Raw genomic sequence first — 18179 nt, 5'->3', positions numbered from 1 at the left:
GCAAAGTGGAAAACAGTTCTGTGGTCAGACGAATTAAAATTTGAAGTTCAGCGCTCAGTTCAGAAGCCTGCATCTCTGATGGTATGGGGTTGCATGAGTGCGTGTGGCATGGGCAGCTTACACATCTGGAAAGGCACCATCAATGCTGAAAGGTATATCCAAGTTCTAGAACAATATATGCTCCCATCCAGACGTTGTCTCTTTCAGGGTAGACCTTGCATTTTCCAACATGACAATGCCAGACCACATACTGCATCAATTACAACATCAATGGCCAGCCTGCGGTCCAGATCTTTCACCCATAGAAAACATTTGGCGCATCATAAAGAGGAAGATGCGACAAAGAAAACCTAAGACAGTTGAGCAACTAGAAGCCTGTTTTAGACAAGAATGGGACAACATTCCTATTCCTAAACTTGAGCAACTTGTCTCCTCAGTCCCCAAACATTTGCAGACTGTTATAAAAAACATGGTAAACATGGCCTTGTCCCAACTTTTTTGAGATGTGTTGATGCCATGAAATGAAACTTATTTTTCCCTTAAAATGATACATTTTCTCAGTTTAAACATTTGATATGTCATCTATGTTGTATTCTGAATAAAATATTGAAATTTGAAACTTCCACATCATTGCATTCTGTTTTTATTCACAATTTGTACAGTGTCCCAACTTTTTTGGAATCGGGTTTGTAGTTTTTCAAGCTGCAAGTAATTTAAAACTTGACAGTAGTTTAGAGAAGCTAAGCTAACTACCTTTCATATAATGTGAGCTGTTTGTTACTGTAAAAGGTCCGCAAAGTTTCAAAGATTAAAGTGCACGATAAATGTTATTGTCTCCTAAAAGAAAAAAAATGATTCTGAACTGAAAAAGTCAACAGTAATTCCAGTCTTACTTCCTGCACGAACCTACATAGGTTTTTCAAATTTGCATAATGCCAGCCTATGGTCTTCATTGGTTGCCCGTGAAAAACATCTACTTTGACCTGCCCTCCAACACTGTAGTTGTAGCTGAGGCCTGGAAGAGTTTGTGTTGTTGACATGCCGAGAAGAAGCTACAGTGTTTCATTATCGGACTCATGCTTGAATTGATATGGTAAAACCGACCCCATCATTACTGTTCATGTCAATGTGTATCAAGCACTGAGGAAGAGCTGAAATTCAGATATGGTAATGAGCGTTTCGTTTATGACACGCGCTGTAAGTGGTAAACCAATCATAACAGACAGGGCAGTCTGAGCAGTATAAGTTCTCGGAAAGGTTGGGATTTAGAGAGACAATCTTTTATCGAATTGTTTCAGATTATGTGAGAAATGTCGAAATTTGATTCCAATTCTGGAATCAGTTGCTTGTTATGAAATTGAAATTTCAATTCCTCTTATCGAAGACCAGTGCACTGTTTTCTGCGCTGCACACATCCAAAACGCACACAGAAAGCCGCCTCTTATACTGCGCAATACTGAACTGAGTTCTCTTTCGCACTTGAATGGACAAATACACACAAAAATATTTCAAAATATTCTTGTAAACACAGTCGGTAATGTCTTAAGTTGATGTAAACAGTTGACAAAGAAAACTCAACAGTATATTAGTACAGCTCTTAAAGTGACAGCAGCCTAATTTTCCTGCTGCCGTCTCTATAATAACATTAATCAGACAACAAAAGACGAATTGAAAATTCTCTCTCTGTTCTTGACTGAATAACTTTTCTAACTATATTTGTAATGTATTTATTTATAAACTGCAGTGTTAATTTACATTTGATTACAGTTTCTGTACCTGAATACCTGAAAATCTTAAAACACTATTTATTTTAATCATATCTTTGTTCAGTTGTATTTATTTGTGCAATTGCTAATTTGTTTATTTGTTCTTTTTTAATTATTGAGTGTTTACTTGTCTTTAATAATGCTTGAAATTTATATTAGTTAGGCTAGTTGTTTTTGCTATGGTATTTTTAAACCATAGGCAAAAGTTGTGTAAGACTTCTTTAGCCTGTTAAGACTTAAAGAATTCTTTTCAAATTAAAATTTCCTGATAATTTACTCACCCCCATGTCATCCAAGAAGTTTATGTCTTTCTTTCTTCAGTCGAAAAGTTAAGTTAAGTTAAGGTTTTTGATGAAAACATTCCAGGATTATTCTCCTTATAGTGGACTTCAATGGTGTCCAAACGGTTTAAGGTCAAAATTACAGTTTCAGTGCAGCTTCAAAGAGCTCTAAGCGATCCCAGACGAGGAATAAGAGTCTTATCTAGCAAAACGATAGGTCATTTTCTAAAAAAAAAAAAAAAAAAACAAACAAAACAAAAAAAAAAATTAAAATTATATACGTTTTAACTATAAACGCTTGTCTTGAACTAGCTCTCTTCTTCTTCTTCTTCATTAGAATTCAGGCAGTGTAGACGCTGCTAAGTGTATTACTGCCCTCCACAGGTCAAAGTTTGAACTAATTGTGAACTAAAAGCGTCAATAGTAAATGAGAAAACCCGCGCAATTTAAACATATTACTGTTATTATGTCATGATATGTAGTTTTAAAAGTTTTTCAGGCGAGAATGTGCTGGTTTAAAGCTCAAATTTGTGGTTTATTGATAAAGATAGCACCTTTCTGAAAATTTAATCTGACGTTGTCGGAGTTGTGAGATCCAGACGATCACCGGACGCTCAGCGCTCATGTACCCAGCCGAGAGCAGCCTTACCTCGACGAGTCCTTCTGATGTTTGCCGCTGGCTCTGTTTTGGCTGAGGGCAAAGTGACATAACGTTTCATAACTTTATATATTTAGGTAATTTAACTTTACCGTTGCATCCTAAAGCGCTGATTTTGTACGCTTGACTGAATTGTTTGCTTATTGTATATTCTTATACCTTTTATAATGGATATTGATCATTAAAACTAACATTTAACAAAAATAGACAGGGTTGTGTTTTATGTTTCATTTCATTACAGTGAAGATAATCAGAGTATGCACAAATATTAATGTTTCATATTTTTGAAATGTAAACGAAAAGAGGCAGGGTTGTTTAATATTTTGTTTTATTATAAATATATGCAGACATTGAAGATAATCAATCAATCGTTGCCTGAGGCTATTATGTTTTTGTTTGTTAGTTTGTTTTTTAAATAAAACGAAGAGAGGCAGAGTGGTGTTTTATTACACATTTCGTTTTATTGTTGCCTAAAATATACAGAGATAACCGGAGAAGTTATCAAGTACGCTGCTGTGCCATTTGCAGAATCACCGGACTTGTGTTCTCCTGTTCGAACTTGCCAAGTCCTAACTAACAAGGATGCCAGTCCGAACTTTGCGAACTTGGTATTGAGAAATGCCTATAAACATCTTGGATGACATGGGGGTGAGTAAATTATCAGGAAATTATCATTTGAAAGTGAACTAAACTTTTAATAAATGCGAAGTTTTTTTTACCTTATTGGAATCAAAATTAAAAATGAATACAAATTGGGATAAGCAGAATTGGAATTGGAATCATTAAAACTGAAACGAAACTCAGGAAAAACAGGTAATGCTGCAATGTATAATATGAGAAAATGTAAGTGTTTTTTTGACCATGGACGCAAATAAACCTATTTTATAAGAGTCTCCAAAACAAATAAAAGCTATCAGAATATTATATACAATAGTTAAAATATAAAAGAATATTAAAATAACAGATTTAAATAAATAAATGTTTTCATTAATAAAAAATGCCAAATAATTGCAGTACAAATGAGAAACTTTGTGAACACTACTGAGGGATGGCTCAAATTGGTTGGTAAAAACTTTTTTTTTGTTTGTTTGTTTGTTTGTTTAAGCCGGTTTATTGGAATGAATTGTCTAAATTGATTAACACTGTCCTGTTAGTTGGTTACTAAAAGCATTGCTTTCATTTGATAGCCATTCAAAAGAAACTGTGTATAAAAAATAATTTATCGGCCTTCAGTCGGCCAATGGTACTTATGAGAGAGAAGAATACTTTAATATAATAAAATATTAAATTCTGTTATAGCATGACAGAACCATGCGTGTGTTTGTGCATGTAGTACCCTGATCACTGAACAGCAGAAGCTTGCGTTTGTCCCTCTCTCCATCTGACGTTCGAATTCCCAGGACGGATTTCAGCTCGAGTAAAACGCGTCTCGACTCCTCACGTTCACGACGTTGGCGCTCCTGTTCCCATGGCGACAGCATGTCCACAGCTCCTCTCCACTCCGTCTCAGAGTCAGAGTCCGAGACATACGCTTCCAGTTCCTGGCCAGAAAAAGCAACTTTTTAAATCCCAACTAAGCTAATAACCTCAAAATTCATTGTTTATTAATATCGCTGCATGTCCGCTAATAATAACACTGAAATCTTAGCAGTTTGTTTTGCTTTGTTCCACAATTTACATTTGTGAAATTCTGTTGATGAAAATTATAACAATAACAAGCACTTTATATACAAACAGTAAGCAAATGAACTAGATTTGGACAAAATATGAGTGGTGCTTGTTTGTCATGGCTTTCATGGGGCAATGAGAAATAAGATATGTCCACAACAAAGAAAAGAAAGACTTTTAAAAAAATCTAGTTTAAAATGCACGTGGCAAATTCTGACTACAAATGTAGTCTTTGTATTCATATAGGTTGGTAATAATTAATTTAAAAAAAAAAAAGAAAAGAAAAAGGTTTTAAATATAAATATCTTTCAAGGTAAAATGATTTTTAGGACACAATTTATAAATCAATCAAATATCATGAATTTCATTTAAGAGATGTTGTGATTCAGAATGTCAAGATTATGTTTTTGGGGAGCTGCACCACTTGACATTTTCTGAATTAATCAATCATAAAAAGGTCAAATTTTAATTTTTAATTAATTTTTATTTAATATTTTAAGACAATATTTTGAGCTTGACAGTCATGAGGGTCTTCAGAGGTCCTCTCTATAAAATTATTAAATGTATGTTTCCGCATATTGGTCGTACCACATGACTTTGGGTACGTTTATACGACAACGATATGGTTAAAACGGAGAAGTTTTTCCTCGTACACTTTCCTCGTAGAGTTTTCCACGTACAGATGACACCATTGTCAAAACGATCCCCATTCATACGAATTCGTGAAAATGACTAAAAACGCTGTATTCTGCTGGCAGGCCTTTAGATGGCGAAGAAACACTATAGACTGAACATGTAATGCGCATGTGCACGATGTCATCGTTTTCATAGATTTACACGGAGACTGTTTTCAAAAACGAGCACTTTGAAACCCGTTTTCAGGCCAACAAAACGCCGTTGTTGTGTAAATGAATGGCCAAAACGCATAATTTTTTTTCCCATTTTTAGTTGAAAGCGGTGTTGTGTAAACATCCCCTAAGGCCCCGTTTACACTAGCATGTTTTTGTTTTAAAACGCAAAAGGTTAACCACAGTTACGCCTGTCGTTTACACTAGCTGCGTTTGCGTTGTAGTATATGGACCAAAACGGAGACTTTTGAAAATGATGGCGTGGCTGCCCATGTTCGCTCTGCGTATCCTTGACGACCGTGTAAACAATAACATGGAGACTGAACTGCAATCTTTGCTGGCTTTGTTGTTATTTTTAGCAGCCATTGTATAGTTAAACTCTGCATTTCTTTAAAGTACACATGAAATCAAAATTGACCTTATTTATTTTGTTAGCTCAAATTGCTAGTTTTGTGGTGAACAATTCATCCATGCCACACACAAAAAATTGTTTGGCTTCGTAATATTTAATTAAAATCTGAAAATGCTCCTCCCCTCTGCAACGGTGCCCCTTCTCTAATGACATCAGTTTGACGGCTTGGGTTGAAATCGCGTAAACCACTCCACTGCAACCGTTAGTCTGCTATGGGGGAGAGATGGAGAGGAGGAGCGCTAAAGTAAAACCCTGCCCTCTGTTCAATATTCTGTTTCACTTGGAAATATGTCACAACACTGGAGAAAGGTGGTTTGCAACTTCCGGTTCACACGGACAGCTACCTACATGCGCAAGAGGTGTGCATGAACAGTCATGTGACATGCGTTTTAGGCCGTGTAGTGTAGATGGATCGTTTCTGAAATGCTGTGGAAACGACAGTATAGACGAGGATCATTTTCATTTTAAAACGCTGTTTTAAAACAAAAACGCACTAGTGTAAACGGGGCCTTTCAAATAATAATAATTATTAATAATAATAATATTATTTTCTGTTTAAAATAATAAAGAGGATACCAAATTACTTAGGGTTTTCTTTTTAAGAATTTAATTAATTATTTAAGCTTTTTCTTCATTACATTAGGACAGCTGTATCGAAAAAAAAAAAAAAAAAAAAAATCTCAAAATGAATTTCAAACAGAACTTTTAAAAAACTATCATAGACAAAGTCTGAGCAATAATAAAGCTTGCCTTAAACATCACTAATATTGCAGATGCTAAAAATTTTCTCATGCTTGAATGTATACTCACACACGCACACACAAAAACACACAGAGACACACACACACACACACACACACACAAACACAGACACACACACAGTACCTGTTCCTCAGGGACAGGGTCTCTGTCCTGTATGTGTGTAATGGGGGCGGCAGGAGGAGGATCTGGGGCAGCTGTTTCCTCTGGCTGATCTGAACTCTCTAAGGAACACACACAAATACACAGTATCCTGCTAATGTGTCTCCTTTCTACACAAGAAAAATGACATGGGACAAATTCATTTTCTAGATTCATGGCGCACTAAAATCTATGGGAATCGAATGTCGCTTGATGTGGTAATGTTATTATTGTGATGTTCTGCCCATGTTCTGGGGGGGGGGGGGGGGTGCTAAAATAACCTAAAGCTAATATAACCTAAAGTCCTTTAACATCCTAAAGGACTAAATCTTTGCCATAATAGATAAATAAATGTTATAGATTTTGGCATATATGCATAAAATTGACATATTTGGATGGCTGTTTACATGAAGTCATATTTACATATCCTATTTTTTTTTTTATCTACTGCAAACGTTGCCTGCAGAAATGCATTACTGGATCTTGCGGAGAGTAATTAAGTTATTGTGTTAAAAATAGCTGCTGTTGTTTGGGACACGTGTGTAGACGTGCAAAAATACATGAAACAACTGCACAGCTGAGCTTTGACCTTCCTACAGTAAAAGCACCAGCTCCAAGGAGGGAAATCAAATGAAGCTGGGCGCCATGCGACCAATGACTTCATCTACTTGTGCATTGTGGCCTAATTCTGTAAAGGACATCACCCCCTCCATCCCTCTCTCTCTGTCCTTTTTTACCCTCTTACTTCCCTAAAGATCCCTAAAATAACTGAAGGGAGGGAAATCAGTCGAATAAGGAACTCTAAAAATACTCCTAAGACACACGCTGTTACCGCACAAAGGCTGACGCACCTATTACACGGTGAGGACGTCATTCAGAGAGCTTGTATACACATATATGGTCATGCTACAGGCATATCACAAGGCACTCTGGAGTAATTGATTGTGATTAGTCAATTCTTTGTTTTTACTGGTCAGTTGTTTCTGCAGTGGAATATTTTCGGTAACACTTTAGATTAGGGAACAGATATTCAGTATTAACTAATTGCTTATTAGCATGCATATTGGCTGTTTATTAGTACTGTTTGGCTGTTTAAAGCACATATTAATGCATTATTCTGCATGACCATATTCTACATCCCTTAACCCTGTCCCATACCTAACTTAACTACCTTACTTACCATCAATAAGCAGTAATTAGGAGTTTCTGGAGGGGAAAACTAGTTAATAGTGAATATAATATGTGGTCCCTAATCTAAAGTGTTACCATATTTTTCTATAAATACATGACTGATAATGACCGGTTGACTGTACAATATCCCTTATATAATATCCTTTCTATTGTCTTACGGCCATTTTTGACCCATTTATGATAGCAGGATTTGTGACATTGTCAAGAATATCTAAACCATGATAAGTTTCAGCTTTTTATAAAACTATTAAAGTAAATGAACAATTTAAAGACAAAGCATTCCATTTGTAGATTTAAAGGGTTAGTTCACCCAAAAATGAAAATTCTGTCATTAATTACTCACCCTCATGTCATTCAAAACCTGTATGACCACAAATTAAGATATTTTTGATGAAATCTGAGAGCTCTCTGACTCCTCCATAGACAGCAATTTAATTACCACTGTCAAGGTCCAGAAAGGTACTAAAGACATCGTTAAAATAGTCGACGTCACTACAGTGGTTCAATCTTAATGTTATGAAGTGATGAGAATACTTTTTGCGCGCAAAAACAAAACAAAAATAACGACTTTATTCAACAATCTCAGTAAACACAGTGCAGTGCTTCCGTGTTAATGTCCGAAAGGTGACATGGGTGCGAGTACTTAATGACAGAATTTTCATTTTTGGGCGAACTAACCCTTTAACATGAGTTAAATTTGACCTGTACTCGAAGAACCTGTTATCTCTCACCACTGACATTTCAGACTTCAATATTTTTTTGTAAACATTTAAGTCAAAAGAAAAAAGAAAAAGAAAAAAAAAGTCATATTTGAAGCTTGGCAGCACCTGGTCATTGAATTAAAAAAATAATTAATATAAAAAAAAAAATGATGATAGTGAGTATTGATGATAGTTCATTTTTGGATGAACTACCAAAATCAAGAATTTGTGAATTTTAAGTCATTTAAAATGTCTCAAATTTAACCAAGAATCACAAATAGGTTACATCTAAACTGAAATTAAATAGTCGCAAAAATGTTCAGAAAAAACTGCAAAATGACACTAACAAAATAGTACTTCATTCAAATTCCAAAGGAACCGCGCAACAGCAGAGTGTTGTGATTGGTTGAGTGGATGACCTCTGACCTGGGGGGCTGGAGACCCGGCGTAGCATGCGGTCGACCTGCGAGAGCGTGTCGTCCCAGCAGCAGGTGCTGGCCTGCATGTGTGGCTGCAGCAGCTGCAAACGCTCCCTCAGGTCCTGATATCCAGCACATGTCATCTCTTCCGTCTCTTTAGCAACCATTAACTTTTCCAAATCATCCTCCAGAATTATAACCCTATGAGAAATTAAAGCGTTGTGATAAGAAAGTGTGTTAAAAAGGTGCATGTGCACCCTAGGTAAATCTTTTATTTTGTATTCAGTATGAAAATGGAGTAAATCAATTGATTTACACACAGTGTCATATGATTTTATATTTTAGTGAATTTTATATTGAATTTCATAATATTAATAATGAATTTTATAATATTAAAAAATATTTTTTTTTAGAAAATTATTAATTTCAACAATTTTGTGTCACATTTAAAATAATTCTAATAAAAAAAAACAATAATATAAAAAAATGAAACTAACTAAGTAGTACATACTCATTTAAGAGTGTTTTCAGGTGAAGTTGTAAACTGCGGACAGACGTATGCAGAGAATTGAGCTCTCTACACTTCTGTTGAGCCCGTCCGTTTCTTCCTGAGGGCAGCGACTGGTGCTGCGTCTCAAAGTAGCGATGGAAATCATAGCTGCGCTGAAGATCACCAAGGCAACCGGCCAGGGTGCGATGAAGAGAGTCAGTAATCAAAGGGACGCTACTGTATGTGAGGGGGCGTGGCCTGGAATCTAGCTCCTCCCTCCCTGGAGACAGCAGCAGAGCTAATCGGCGGAAAAACTCTGAGCTCTGCCCGACCCACAACTGGAACAACGTCTGCAAACCAATCAAACCAATGCTTATTGAAGAGAATCATGTGTTGTGTTATTTATAACAGCAAAAGGGCTGGGCAATATATTGAATATCGGTCGCAATGATTTTGGAGAAGCATTACGAATATTGTAATGTTCTTAATTTGCCTTTTATTGACCATTAGGTTTCCTAAACATGCCGTGGAATAGACAGACTCACAGAAATAAATGATTGATTAATGTCTTTGAGTGAGTTCTGTTAAACTGTCCATTTCAATAATTTAATCCAAATAATAATTAATTTGTGTCATGAATCAAAAATATTCACGTACGTCCCAGCAGCATAACATTTAATGTGCTTTTAAATGTTTCATGAAAAATATATGTAGGTAAACATTGGTATTTATCACTTTAAATTAAAAAAATATAAAAATATAAATATAAAAATATATATATTACACCCATACACATATATACACACACTACCGGTCAAAAGTTTGGAAACATTACTATTTTTATTATGCTATTACTATTTTTATTTTACTATATTGTGAAATATTATTACAATTTAAAATTATGGTTTTCTATTTTAATATACTTTAAAATATAATTTATTTCTGTGATGCAAAGCTGAATTTTCAGCAAAATTACTCCAGTCTAGTGTGTATATATGTGTGTGTGTATATTATATAATATAATTACAGAAATAAAAATATTTTTATATTATTATTGACTGAAAAACCTGAATAAATAAAGCTAAATACATGTTTACTGTCATTTAATTAATATGTAATTGGCAACAACTGCTGTTTTTATTATGTAAAAAAAAAGGAAAAAAATTTATATATAAAAAACGTTTTGACAAATTGATTATCTTTACAAGACAAATACTGTAAGTTTGCATCATCACTGTGCTTTTATAGGTTTAAGAAAAATATATATTCAGTTAAATATTGTTTTTTATTTGTTATACTGCTAATGAATAAATAAATAATAGCTCCAAATTGTGTCACTACTGGAAAAAAAAAAAAAAAAAAAAAGACATTTACAGGTAAAAATCAAGATATGTTTACAGATAAATATCAAGATCAGTATCTTAATGGTCAAAACACAGAAAATGAATGAGATCCAAGTTCATCTATATTGTCCAGCCCAAATCAACAGTGTGAGTTTCTGTACCTTAAGTGCAGGCAGGCTGTATTCATTGGTCAGTTCTTGTGCTTGCTCATCAGAAAGATGCTCCACCCCCAGACCGAGACCTAGCTCTCTGATCGGCACGGTGGACACGTAGTTGGTGACATTGTCAATCTCTGAGTTCAGCGGAAATGTAAAACATAGTCAAGGACACAACCACTAAGATTCCAAGTGTTTAGAAATTGTAATGTAAAAGCAACTGATCACTGCGATACTGTTGGATCAGGATATGATTTGAGCATGATGCATGTGGCGAGACGAGAAGCTCGGAACGCGCAGCGAAGACTCTGATAGGCCGCCTTCCTTAGACCAATCAGCTGCTGACTCCGAAGCTGTCCCGCCCTGTTAAAGGGACAGGCGCCACTCACCCTGTCGAGTAAACTTGACAAGTGAAATGTGATCCAACTGTGCAGACGTCCGAGAACCATCAGGGCAGACACACATCACATACAACACATATAATACTACTAGACTGAAGCTATCTAACAATGTACAAAAATAACGACAAATACACCTACACTGCTGTTCAAAGGTTTGAGGGCGGTAAGATTTTCTTATGCTCACCAAGGCTGCATCTATTTAATCAAAAATATAGTAAGAGTAAAATTGTGAAATATTAGGGCTGGGTATTGACACAATTTTCACAATTCGACTCGATTTCTATTCGCATGCTTTCAATTCGTTTCGATTGCGATTTTGATTCAATTCGATATCGATTATTTTGGATCAGTTACAGTATATGCCACATTTTCTAGAGGAAAAAAAAAAACTACACATGGGAGTCAGTTGGTACTACAATAATATTTAAGGTTAAAATTAAATTTATATACAAACCCTTAAATTACAATCAATGATGTTTTTTTTTATATAATAAATAAAGTTTAGAGATCATATTTCTACTCCAATTCATTTTTTTTTTTTTAAATATAAACATTTAAATTGTGGATGTCATAACTGATTTATTCAAATATGCATTAAATATTGAAGAACATTAAAAAATTATAATGAATATATGTAATGTGCATACCTGTATTTATCAGAATGCTGCTTTCTAGAGTTCATTTTTCTAGCTGACTAATGAGTTTATGGTCAAGTCAAGTCACCTTTATTTATATAGCGCTTTTAACAATGCAGATTGTGTCAAAGCAGCTTTACATTGATAACTAGTATATAATTTGGCTGCACAGCAGCTCTTAAAGAATAGTGTCAATGCAGGCAGATCAAAATACTGTTGAATATCAAATGTCAAGTCAAATGTCAAGTGTCCCCAACTAAGCAAGCCAAAGGCGACAGCGGCAAGGAACCCAAACTCCAACAGGTGACATCAGGTGGCAAATAGGTGGCAAATAGGTGTTAAATGGAGAAAAAAAACCTTGGGAGAAACCAGGCTTAGTCGGGGGGCCAGTTCTCCTCTGGCGAACAGTGCTTTGTTACGATTCAAGTTGCTATCATAAGTCTGATAGGATCGCAACATTCAAAGTATTTATATGGTCACTGAGTATGTTTTCCTGAGGTAAATGTGACATTACGTGACAATGTTTACAAGCTGTTTTATTTTATTGATGTCTTTCTGAGGTTGAATCACTGATTGAGCTATTACACAACATGATACGGAATTCGGTAAGTTGTACTGTATATTTTAACATACCTTCAGATGTTTATTCATGTTCATTTCGCGCTGTAACTGGTATTAAAGTGGAGGAGAGGATGATCACATGCGCTCCGTGCTGCCGCTTCTCTTTAACTGAGGTGCTAAAGTGATCTGTCACGTCACAATAAACCGCCAAAACGGTATTTATTTTTTGAATCTTATAATAAGATGGACGTCATTTGAAATCTGAGACTTTGCTTCATATCAAAAGTAACAAAGCACAAAGATTATTGCGATTTATTAGATGTGAGACGCTACATAATCTGCTCATTCATCAACTGAAAACAGACTAGACTTATCGATTCTTGGGATTTAAGAATCGATATCGGTTCGTAAAAAAAAGAATCGATTAAAATCGATAAATTAATTATTTTTTTTTTTACCAAGCCCTATGAAATATGATTACATATTATTCTAAAATAACTTTTTTTATATTTAAATGGATAGCACAGCTGAATTTTAAGCAGCCTTCCAGTCTTCATTGAACTTTCTCAGTGTTGATGAATAGAAAGTTCAAAAGAAAGAGTATTTGAAAGAGTAAAGACTACATTGTTACAAAAACAAATCTATCACTTTTGATCAATTTAATGCAGGGGTTCTCAACTTTTGCTCAAGTTTTGCTCCAACCCTGATCAAACTCATCTGTCTGTAGCTTTCTAGTAATCCTGAAGACTTTGATAAGCTTGTTCAGGTGTGTTTGTTTAGGGTTGGAGTAAAACTCTGCAGGAAAGTGGATCTCGAGGGCCAGAGTTGAGAACCCCTGATTTAATGAATACAAGTGTTCAATTTTTATCTTACTGACCCCAAACTTTTGAACAGTAGCATACTGTATATTACTAAGAATTATTACACAGAACACAGAGAGTATCTAGTGAAAGACATATTGCATTCAACATGCAAAGCAAACTAAATACACACATACATTATTAAATCTATGTTTAAACAGTATTCATTTATATAAAGGAAATGAGCACATGCCAGTAACTCACATGCAGGATATAGTGTGTAAAAAAAATGAATGAATCAAACCACATAAAATGTATAGAACACATTACAAATTTGACAACCACTATATATATATATATATATATATATATATATATATATACACACGAAGAGTTCAGATGCAAAAACCTCCAAGTCTGACAAGTTTTCTTTTAAATGAGCATTTTGTTTTAAATTTCAATTTAATGGCAATGAAAGGTTATTGAAATGGCTTATTTTCAAATATGTCACTTTAGTCAATTAACTGATATTTAACAAATTTGACTGTCTTTTGCTACAAAACCAGCTAATCCATGTGTGCTTTTTTCACAAAAACCTCTAAGTCCACCTCTTTGGACAACAAGACAAAAGTAAAATGCCCATTTCTATCAGTTTTACAGCGGCAAAAGGAACACTGTTTTGATTACTTCCTACTCGCGGAATCCTGTCATTGCCACTGTAACAATGGACAAAATATAATAAAAAAAAAATTGCAGCTCGGCCATTAAAAGCCGATTCATACGCACGCCATCATTCGTCTTGAAATCATACGATTCAATTCACGTCTTCCGATTGGTTCTTCTGTGGACTTAGAGGCTTTTGCTGACAAAGGAAAGTGGCGTTTAGCAGTTTCTGCCAACGAACCGGTATTTCTGAATGGGCTGACGCTGGGATTTAGAGGATTTGAAGCGAAAGCATCTGATGAACGTATATTATGTGCAGAGAGCGTTTGCTCAATAATATCATTCTCTCATTTTTGACGAAGGTGGCATTTAGCAGCTTTTGCATCTGAACTTTTTATATATACAGGTGCTGGTCACATAATTAGAATATCATCAAAAAGTTGATTTATTTCACTAATTCCATTCAAAAAGGGAAACTTGTATATTATATTCATTCATCACACACAGACTGATATATTTCAAATGTTTATTTCTTTTCATTTTGATGATTATAACTGACAACTAAGGAAAATCCCAAATTCAGTATCTCAGAAAATTAGAATATTACTTAAGACCAATACAAAGAAAGGATTTTTAGAAATCTTGGCCAACTGAAAAGTATGAACATGAAAAGTATGAGCATGTACAGCACTCAATACTTAGTTGGGGCTCCTTTTGCCTGAATTACTGCAGCAATGCGGCGTGGCATGGAGTCGATCAGTCTGTGGCACTGCTCAGGTGTTATGAGAGCCCAGGTTGCTCTGATAGTGGCCTTCAGCTCTTCTGCATTGTTGGGTCTGGCATATTGCATCTTCCTCTTCACAATAAGGTCAGCAGAGTTTGCTGGCCAATTAAGAACAGGGATACCATGGTCCTTAAATCAGGTACTGGTAGCTTTGGCACTGTGTGCAGGTGCCAAGTCCTGTTGGAAAATGAAATCTTCATCTCCATAAAGTTGGTCAGCAGCAGGAAGCATGAAGTGCTCTAAAACTTCCTGGTATGCGGCTACGTTGACCTTTGACCTTTGAAAACATAGTGGACCAACACCAACAGATGACATGGCACCCCAAACCATCACCGACTGTGGAAATTTTACACTGGACCTCAAGCAACGTGGATTGTGTGCCTCTCCTCTCTTCCTCCAGACTCTGGGACCCTGATTTCCAAAGGAAATGCAAAATTTACTTTCATCAGAGAACATAACTTTGGACCACTCAGCAGCAGTCCAGTCCTTTTTGTCTTTAGATGCTTCTGACGCTGTCTGTTGTTCAAGAGTGGCTTGACACAAGGAGTGCGACAGCTGAAACCCATGTCTTGCATACGTCTGTGCGTAGTGGTTCTTGAAGCACTGACTCCAGCTGCAGTCCACTCTTTGTGAATCTCCCCCACATTTTTGAATGGGTTTTGTTTCACAATCCTCTCCAGGGTGCGGTTATCCCTATTGCTTGTACACTTTTCTACCACATCTTTTCCTTCCCTTCGCCTCTCTATTAATGTGCTTGGACACAGAGCTCTGTGAACAGCCAGCCTCTTTTGCAATGACCTTTTGTGTCTTGCCCTCCTTGTGCAAGGTGTCAATGGTCGTCTTTTGGACAACTGTCAAGTCAGCAATCTTCCCCATGATTGTGTAGCCTACAGAACTAGACTGAGAGACCATTTAAAGGCCTTTGAAGGTGTTTGAGTTAATTAGCTGATTAGAGTGTGGCACCAGGTGTCTTCAATATTGAACCTTTTCACAATATTCTAATTTTCTGAGATACTGAATTTGGGATTTTCCGTAGTTGTCAGTTATAATCATCAAAATTAAAAGAAATAAACATTTGAAATATATCAGTCTGTGTGTAATGAATGAATATAATATACAAGTTTCACTTTTTGAATGGAAGTAGTGAAATAAATCAACTTTTTGATGATATTCTAATTATATGACCAGCACCTACCTATATATCTATATATCTATATCTATATCTATATCTATATCTATATCTATATATATATATATATATATATATATATATATATATATATATTTAGTTACAAATGTACATAGTTTTTTAGTATATATCTATCTCTCTATCTCTCTCTCTCTCCCTCATACACACACATTATATATATATATATATATATATATATATATATATATATATATATATATATATATATATATATATATATATAATTTTTTTTTTTTTTATTAGGCACCCTTATATGAGCAAGGGTGGCTGTGAAAATAAATTGTTTATCCTTTTGATCTTTCATTCAAAAAAAAATTCACAAAATTCTAACCTTTCATTTAAGTAAAAACAAATGAAAGTGGGGGGGGGGAAACTCACATTATTAAATAAAATGTTTTTCTCTGCTTTTCTCTAGTTCACGTTGGCCACAATTATTGGCACCCAATTATTGCAACGTCCTTTTCCCAAGACAACAGCTTCACCTATAATACCTGATGAGATCAGAGACCATTCCTTCATGCAGAATCTCTCCAGATCCTTCAGATTCCCAGCTCCATGTTGGTGCTTCTTCTCTTCAGTTCACTCCACTCATTTTCTATAGGGTTCAGGTCAGGGGACTGGGATGGCCATGGCAGAAGCTTTATTTTGTGCGCAGTGACACATTTTTGTGTTGGTTTTGATGTTTGTTTTGGATCATTGTCCTGATGGAAGATCCAACCACGGCCCATTATTGGATTTCTAGCAGAAGCGGTCAGGTTTTGATTTTTTATCTGTTGATATTTGGTAGAATCCATTTTACCATATATCTGAACAAGATGTCCAGGACCTCAAGCAGAAAAATAGGCCCACAACATTAAAGATCCAGCAGTATATTTAACCGTGGGAATGGGGCACTTTTTATCCATGTGTGCACCAAACCCATCTGGTGGGTTTGCTTCCAAAAAGCCCGTTTGAAGTTCCAGTCGTGTCTGACAACTGAATATGCTGGAGTTTGTTTCTGGATGAGCAAGGAGGATTTTTCTTGAAACCTTCCCAAACAACTTGTGGGGATGTAGCTGCTGTTTGATAATTTTTTAGGCTTTCTGAGACTCAAGACTCAACTAATCTCTGCAGTTCTCCAGCTGTGATCTTTGGAGAGTTTTTGGCCACTCAAACTTTCCTCCTCACCGTGCATTCGGACGATTTATACACACGTCCTCTTCCAGGCAGATTTGTAACATCTTTAGTTTGTAACATCTCTTTATTTGATTGGAACTTCTTAATTATTGCCCTGATGGTGGAAATTGGGGATTTTCAATGCTTTAGCTTTTTTCTTAAAGCCATTTTCTATTTTGTGAAGCTCAACAATCTTTTGCTGCACATCAGTTCTCATTGTGATGGATAATTATGGGAATTTGGCCTTTGTGTTTCCTCATGTTTATACTCCTGTGGAACAGGAAGTCATGGCTGGACAATTTCATGCTCCTAGTCACCCTGGTGTGCTAAAAATGTAAATATGAATGGGAATATACTTCAGAGATATTTTACTCATAATAATTTCTAGGGGTGCCAATAATTGTGGCCAACATGTATTGGAGAAAAACATTTATTTCATAATGTGAGTTTCCCCCCACTTTCAATTGTATTACTTCGATAAAAGGTTAGAATTTTGTGAATTTTTTGAATGAAAGATCAAAAGGATAAACAATGCAGATTTATTTTCACAGCCGCCTTTGTCCATGTGTGCACCAAATCAGATTTATTTACACACACATACAGTGCCCTCCGTAAGTATTGGGACAGTAAAGACAAAATTGCTCTTTTAGCTGTGGTGTCAAGATTAATATGAGGCAGAAGTACAGAATGTCACATTTTATTATTGGCTGTTTCAACACAAAATGTTTTACCAACTAAGAAGAACAGCACTTTTAGAGTATCATCCCTTTGCCTAATGTGAGCATAAGTATTAGGACGGTTTAAGTCAAAGCAAATGCGAAAGCTAATATTTAGCTGTAAATCCCTTGAAAGTATTCACAGGAGTGAGTCTGTGACCCATAGACATCACCAGACTCTTGGTTTCACACTTTGAAATGCCTTTCCAGACCTTTAATGCAGCCATTTTCAACAGTTGCTTATTTTGGGGAGTTTCTGCCTTTAGTCTCCTCTTCAGCTGGTGAAATGCTTGTTCAAAAGGATTTAAATCTGGAGACTTGGTAAATCTAAGACCCAAAATTTCATTACCATGATAATCTCCTTGATTTACTTGGCAGTACTAGTGTTTTGGGTCATAGTCCTGTTGCCATATAAAACACTT

At 35.6% G+C, this 18179-nt stretch overlaps 1 protein-coding gene across 2 annotated transcripts in view; it reads right to left on the bottom strand.

Moving 5' to 3' along the window:
* Positions 1 to 18179, bottom strand: part of vezt (vezatin, adherens junctions transmembrane protein) — a 42972-nt gene that overhangs the window by 3811 nt on the left and 20982 nt on the right. The window contains exons 6-11 of one of the 2 annotated variants that reach the window (XM_048157367.1): positions 11085 to 11234; positions 10839 to 10986; positions 9356 to 9684; positions 8852 to 9045; positions 6519 to 6616; positions 4042 to 4246 (exon numbers count right to left, since the gene is read on the bottom strand). In XM_048157367.1, the coding sequence (XP_048013324.1) occupies positions 4042 to 4246; positions 6519 to 6616; positions 8852 to 9045; positions 9356 to 9684; positions 10839 to 10986; positions 11085 to 11234 (1124 nt within the window). The remainder of the gene's footprint in view (positions 1 to 4041; positions 4247 to 6518; positions 6617 to 8851; positions 9046 to 9355; positions 9685 to 10838; positions 10987 to 11084; positions 11235 to 18179) is intronic. The other variant, XM_048157368.1, reaches the window with a different exon arrangement.

Source organism: Megalobrama amblycephala, linkage group LG14 (assembly GCF_018812025.1).
Source record: "Megalobrama amblycephala isolate DHTTF-2021 linkage group LG14, ASM1881202v1, whole genome shotgun sequence".
Classification (NCBI taxonomy): Eukaryota; Metazoa; Chordata; class Actinopteri; order Cypriniformes; family Xenocyprididae; genus Megalobrama; species Megalobrama amblycephala.
The sequence above is the reverse complement of the archived record's forward strand: the minus strand, read 5'-3'. Positions and strand labels throughout refer to the sequence as shown.